Source organism: Mytilus galloprovincialis, chromosome 13, assembly GCF_965363235.1.
Source record: "Mytilus galloprovincialis chromosome 13, xbMytGall1.hap1.1, whole genome shotgun sequence".
NCBI classification, from domain to species: domain Eukaryota; kingdom Metazoa; phylum Mollusca; class Bivalvia; order Mytilida; family Mytilidae; genus Mytilus; species Mytilus galloprovincialis.
In genome coordinates this window covers 58,536,724-58,543,501 of record NC_134850.1, presented here as the reverse complement: position 1 = coordinate 58,543,501, position 6,778 = coordinate 58,536,724, and the positions used below count along the sequence as shown (strand labels likewise).

General features: G+C 33.7%; 1 protein-coding gene and 1 long non-coding RNA gene across 2 annotated transcripts; both read left to right on the top strand.

Moving 5' to 3' along the window:
* The first annotated feature begins 372 nt into the window (after positions 1-372).
* On the top strand, positions 373-2,664 carry LOC143056259 (isatin hydrolase-like). Its single transcript, XM_076229348.1, has 2 exons — positions 373-607; positions 1,895-2,664. Exons 1-2 carry the CDS (start codon positions 435-437, stop codon positions 2,574-2,576), a joined length of 855 nt encoding a protein of 284 aa, XP_076085463.1. The 5' UTR covers positions 373-434; the 3' UTR covers positions 2,577-2,664.
* A 2,582-nt stretch (positions 2,665-5,246) lies between these two features.
* LOC143056258 (uncharacterized) lies at positions 5,247-5,956 on the top strand. Its single transcript, XR_012972270.1, has 2 exons — positions 5,247-5,478; positions 5,757-5,956. It is a non-coding gene; the product is annotated as an uncharacterized LOC143056258 (long non-coding RNA).
* The last annotated feature ends 822 nt before the right edge of the window (positions 5,957-6,778 follow it).

Sequence of the window (6,778 nt, the reverse complement as noted above, 5' to 3'; positions counted from 1 at the left end):
GGAGTTCAGTATGACATCCATTATCACTGTACTAGTATATATATTTTTTAAGGGGCCAGCTGAAGGACGCCTACGGGTGCGGGAGTTTCTCGCTACATTGTTGAAGACCCATTGGTGTCCTTCGTCTGTTGTCTGCTCTATGATCGGGTTGTTGTCGCTTTGACACATTCCCCATTTCCTTTCTCAATTTTATTACTGCATGAAGCAAGTGCCGAATATAGCTCTCGTAGCTTTATAGTACAGGTAAGCTTAACACATTCCATTTATTTATACATGAATATAGCTCTCGTAGCTCTATGGACCAGGTACGCTAAAAATTCCCCTTGTTAATATAGACAGTGATTGAACATTTATAATCTTAAGACAGCTCTCACCTACTTTACATGACACCTGTGGTAACTTCTCGCGGTAATTCGGTTTAAACAGCTAGTGTAATGGCGCTGTTCATCCTTGCAACGTTTACTGTGGTATTATATAGTGGTCATTGCTTTGACTACAAAGTTGTAGACCTGACACATATTCATGGAAACGACTCTATTTACTGGCCAACACATACGGGATATGAGCTAATTTACAGTCAGAGAGGAAACTTTGGAGACGGTTTATGGTGAGTTAATTTAATATTCATCACAAATTTTCCTTTATTCTAAATGTTCAAAATAGTCGGGGAATGAAGTATGCAAATGCGAAAAAAAAAATGTATTTTATTTACTGACTGAGATTTATTGTTCCAATATTTTTCATTGAATACCACACATAAATTACTAATACTATGAGTTTCTTAAAAATGTCAGTCTCTTTTCAACTTAAATTTCTTATTCATAATTTTCTTTTTCAAGCTTGCTACATATATCACTCGGCGGAGGACCTTTTAGCGAAAATAATCGGATGTTTGAGCGCCACAGTGTAATAACCCATTTTAGCGCCAGATTTTAAACCCATTTTAGCGAAAATTAAAAAATTATCAATGCTCATTTTAACGCAATATTTTTAAATAGATAAAAAATAATTATTATTTTTATAGACACAAGACAGTACAATATAAAACATATCGTATCCATTAAAATTCATCACTGAAAGTCTAAAAAGTAAAAAAAACAAAAAAAAACAAAAAAAAAAAAAACGTGTTATGGTTGCCAATGAGACTACACTCCACAAGAGACCAAATAGCACAGGAATTAACAACTATAGGTCACCGTACGGCCTTCAAAAATGAGCAAAGCTCACACCAGATGTCTGTTCTAATTGTCAATTACGTTAATTGTCAAAGATACCCAAGACAATTTGAATTATTTATCATTATCACAAGAAAGAATACACTTTTCTAAAAGTTAAAGACCGCCTAGCTTGAAAAAAAAACATGACTATTATGACCCTCCCCCTACGACTTTACATAGATCAACTCCTGCGAAACGCCTCGGGCAAATTTAATTAACAACGATTAACTTTGAAACAAACAAGCATATGATATCTTGTTTAACAAGATGTGGCCGATTATCCCGCCTACCGACATGGCTAAAATTGGATCAACTATAATACTAGTAGTTGAAAGGAAACATTTTAACAAGAAAAATAATAAGAAGTTTGTCAGCTTACTCATAATTCAGTAGTTCACCTCTAATGCTAATTTGTACTTAAAGTGGCCATTGCATGACTGTTAAAGATGCAGGTTAGCGACATAGTGTCATTAGCGCCTCTAGTTTTGTAACGAACAATTTATAATTGATTAGCCATTGTAAAGGACATTGTCTGTGATCTGTGTCCGGGCACTGACGTCTGCAATCTACAATTAACTTTCGATTAAATAGTTGTCTTCCATCTTTCGTGTATTTATAATCTAAAATCATAACAAATTTGATAGAAAATTAAAATTAATCACTTCAATATTTTCCAGGGTAGCATCCTATACACTCAAAACAACAGAACATCTTGGAACCCATCTGGACGCACCTGTTCATTTCAACCAATATTCGTGGACAACACATCAAATACCTATTGACCATTTAGTTGGACCAGGAGTCATAATTGATGTAAAAGACAAGGTCAAAAATGATCTCGACTATCGGGTAACAGTAGCTGATATAGAAAAATGGGAGGAGAATAATGGGCGTATACCAAATGGCGCCATAGTTATTATGAACTCCGGTTGGCATGAAAGGTATCCTGATAAGCAACGTGTTTTCAACACAGAAGATCCGATTGATACAAAGACTTTTCACTTTCCATCTTGGCACGAAGACACTGTCGCCTGGATGGTGGCACATCGCACAATTCACGTACTTGGTGTAGACACCCCTTCTTTGGATTACGGACAGAGTAGAAAATTTCCTGTTCATGTTCTGATCAGTTCCGAAAACATATGTGGTTTGGAAAACGTAGGTTACTTGGACAGAATACCTGCCAGCGGGACTATAATTTCAATAGGAGCTATGAAAACTGAAAACGGAAGTGGATGTCCAGCACGAGTCATTGCTTTGATTCCACAGGGAAAGAGCACTAGCGGCGCCAACAAGCAGCAGACATTTTTAATATTTAGTGTGTTGTGTTTCATTTACCACATACTGCTGACTTACTGAAATAACCGTCTTTTCTTGTTATGAATATTGAATATTGTATATGTGCAATAGTCAAAATGAATTATAGAGACGCGAGTGTATTTCCAGATTTCTTTTTACAATTGTTGTATATACGCCAGACGCGCGTTCCGTCTACAAAAGACTCATCAGTGACGCTCAAATCCGAAAAAGTTAAAAAGGCCAAATAAAGTACGAAGTTGAAGAACAAGTGATTGCCAATACAAAGTTTTATTGTTAACTATTTTGCCGTGCTCTTTGTTTATTGTTACAGCCTTTAGTTAAATAGATTGATGGCAACCTTGTTCCAAAAACATGTGGTTTCCCTAACGTGTAATCACTGAAAAGCGATTTAAATTAAAACCTTCAAATGCATAAACAACAGATACACCAAGATTCAGACAATTTGCAAAATAAAGAGGATTTCAAATGGTATATAACGTGTGCCGTTTTTTTAATTTTGATAATGAGCTTGGTGAGGCGTGGGGGGTCCAGAAAGAAAGTTATAATTATTCGAAAGATTCCTTTATGATCTTAATACTCATATGATCCGTTAATTAAACGAGTTTAATACTCTTATGGTCCGATCACACACGTATGATCTGACCATAAGAGTATACGCACATGGTCATGACTATACGACTATGGTCCAGTTACACTAATGGTTCAGAACATTTACATATTGATATCTATCAGGATCGTGTTTTTCTTCTTCAGAGATTTGTCCTAATAATCAAATATATTGGTGTGCATGCGTCCTCTAGGTATAGGTATTGGCGTTAAACAAACAACACTCAACCAATCAAATCCGTGTAACACCAGAAACTCTACACAACAATTTACGACAAAATGGATTATTTGTCTTTTCCTATTGTTAATTTCCTTTCTGTGGACGCTGATGTTCCTTTAGCAGTGTTCATAAATCCCAACTCGTTCGCTAATGCCCGTATGACTAATGACGCTTTGGATTTCATATCTACGAATTACTAGCAAATTGTTAGGTCAGGGATTTCGTTAATTAATCACAAATTACTAAAACATTAGTTTTACTAAATTCTTCCTTATATATAAAGATGTGGTTTACAAGATTGGCTGTACATGACGAAAACTGAATATTTCAAACGGAAAAGCACATTCCAAGTTTTACGGTTACCTATTCAACACTGTAATTTTAAAATCTCTTCATTTGATTTTCTTCGTATAAATAATGATTTTGTTATCAGTGAATTAAAACCATGCTTAATATTACACATAAAATAATGTTCTTTTACCATACTACAAACTGTCGGTACCTATAGTTTGGCATTGCACAAGGTCAGTTATTTGTTGGCTGTTAATTAAGTCTTTACACTTAATCTATTGGATGTTTGATGTGCACTGATTGATATATAATAATGATTAGTCGTTGATGTATGATATTTTCGTTAATTGATATACACTGTAAAAATTGTGCTTATAATTTAAACGTGTTATAAGACTTATGTGCTTAAGAAAGTGTTTAACTTCTAAACATAAAAAAATTAACATGTTTTGGCTCTCTGCACTTCTCAATAAACATGTTTTGTTCTTAGCACTTCGCAATAAACGTGTTGCTGTGCTAAACACGTTTAGCTACTTCATCAAGTATATGAAGCTAAACGTGTTTAGATTCTAAGCACTTTTAATATTTAGACACTTTCTTAAACACATTTAGAATTACAACACATTTAGGCCGAAGACGGCATTCTTTCATATCACTTGAGATTTTTTGACCGGGAGGACAAAACAAAGAAAACGAAGCAAAGGCAACGTTGTTTACTGCTGACGATAAATGACCATAGCTTGGCTGTTTCAGAAAGGTAAGGAGTTATGATTATCCTGTCTTTTAATTTTTACTGCCCATTGTAAATGATTATTGACAATTATCAGCATTATTTACAAGTACACTAACGTATAGCCAATGCAGGAGAAACTAGAGGCTCCAAAGAGCCTGTGTCGCTCACCTTGGTCTTACTATGTGAATATTAAACAAAGGAAGCAGATGGATTCATGACAAAATTGTGTTTTGGTGATGGTGATGTGTTTGTACATCTTACTTTACTAAACAGTCTTGCTGCTTACAATTATCTCTATCTATAATGAACTTGGCCCAGTAGTTTCAGTGGAAATGTTAATAAAAATTTACAAATTTTATGAAAATTGTTAAAAATTGACTATAAAGGACAATAACTCCTTAGGGGGTCAATTGACCATTTCAGTCATGTTGACTTATTTGTAAATCTTACTTTGCTGAACATTATTGCTGTTTACAGTTTATCTCTATCTATAATAATATTGAAGATAATAACCAAAAATAGCAAAATTTCCTTAAAATTACCAATTCAGGGGCAGCAGCCCAACAACGGGTTGTCCGATTCATCTGAAAATTTCAGGGCAGATAGATCTTGACCTGACAAACAATGTAACCCAGGTGAGGTAAAAAGGGGATGGTGTATCATCTCGCGAAACCTTGGAGTGCTTGTAGGAGCTTTAACTGTTCAAACTATCTTGTGTAAAGATATTAAGAGTTGTTTAATGTTCTTTGATGCAAGTTTTCACTCATATAATTTAATTAATGTGCTTAGAAAAATAGATGGTAAGGTTAATTTTCGTACGGTACTCCTCGTCAGATTATATAATGTAACAGGAAGGGTTTGCAAATACAGCGTCATTTCGAGTTCGTTGTTTTTATAAGCTCTTCCGAGATGGAGAATCAGCACTTCAAAATATAAGAATTATGTTTGTTTAATTCAATAGATAAAAGAGGTTTTGATTTTATTTTCATGTGTTATTCGATTCTAGATTGATAAGAACAGTGCAGAAGACATCATCATCTGTCTTGACATGCTTAAAGAGGAGATAAGAACAATGACAAATCTGTTGCCAGGTAAGAATAAAAAGTGTATTTGATTTTTAAAATGCCAATATATATTTGAACAAATTAGTAATATTAAGCATGAAAAGAAGTTTTATATTAAAGAGTTTTACTTATATCAATTGATACATCACTCAGTAAATTTATGCTTTTATACCACTTTGGTCTAAACATTGGTATCTGGATCATGAATCCTGCTGTCACTTTTTGGTTATGTAGTATTTTATAATACTTATATTTTAAAATTCGTTCTACTTAGTTGCTTATCAATTTTTTTTTCTATATTCCAGGCTAGTGACCAGCAGTTGGGTACTACGAAAGGAGAAGTTCAGTCCAGTGAAATGAAAATATGACAGTTTTAAATTGTTTTGTTGGAAGGGATTTAGAAGTAGGACTATATTTTGTACATGTATCTTGTTATGAATTTAATATGTTTGATTGTGTTCTTTGATTATCAAGAAATAAATAACATAGATTCCTTTGTTTTATATATTGTAATTTTGTTTTTAAAGCTAGGTATGGAAACCTGTTTTCTTGAGAGCTATCAAAAGAGTTTAACAGTTTAGTCTTCTGGAAAATTAGTTAAATTAGGCGGAATGAAGTAACGACTTCCCACACTAAAATGACTAAAATGATTAACATGTTTTTCATGAACCTTTTTGTCTAAACATGTTTACATTCAAAACACTTGACAGCAAAACGTGTTTCCAGGCAAAACAGTTCACAGATAAACATGTTTCCAGCTAAAACACCTCACAGCTAAACATATCAACAGTCAAAGCATTTTTAATTTCAGGTAAACATGTTTCTGGTCTAAACACTTTACAGTTAAACATGTTTACAGTATAAGCACTTTAAAGCTTGACACGTTTAGGCTGTTAACACATTTAATATTAAACATGTTTAGATTTAAAACATGTCAAAAATCGGTTTCATAAATGTGTTTAGGAAAGTGTTTGGGCTCTAAACACAATTTAAGAGTGTATTGACTTTGAACTAGCTGTTGATAACTGCGAGTTTTCTCAAGTCTGTATTTAGTGTCATTTTTGTTGTTAAGGATGAGGGATAGATATATTCCCTGCTACGTCCTATCTGTGTCTTTAAGAGGTTTTTATTTGTATCGATCTGATGATTGAGTTTTGCCTTCTTCAAATATTGCTATAAAGTCGTCGTCTGAAGACAATTGTTTTCCGAACAATAACTTTAGTTTTAGTGTATGGATCTACTATATGAAATTCATTAAAAGGTTGAGTACTACAAAAAGAAAGGTTAGGATTGTTTGTTTTGGGGGTGATAATCCCAATCGTTTAGG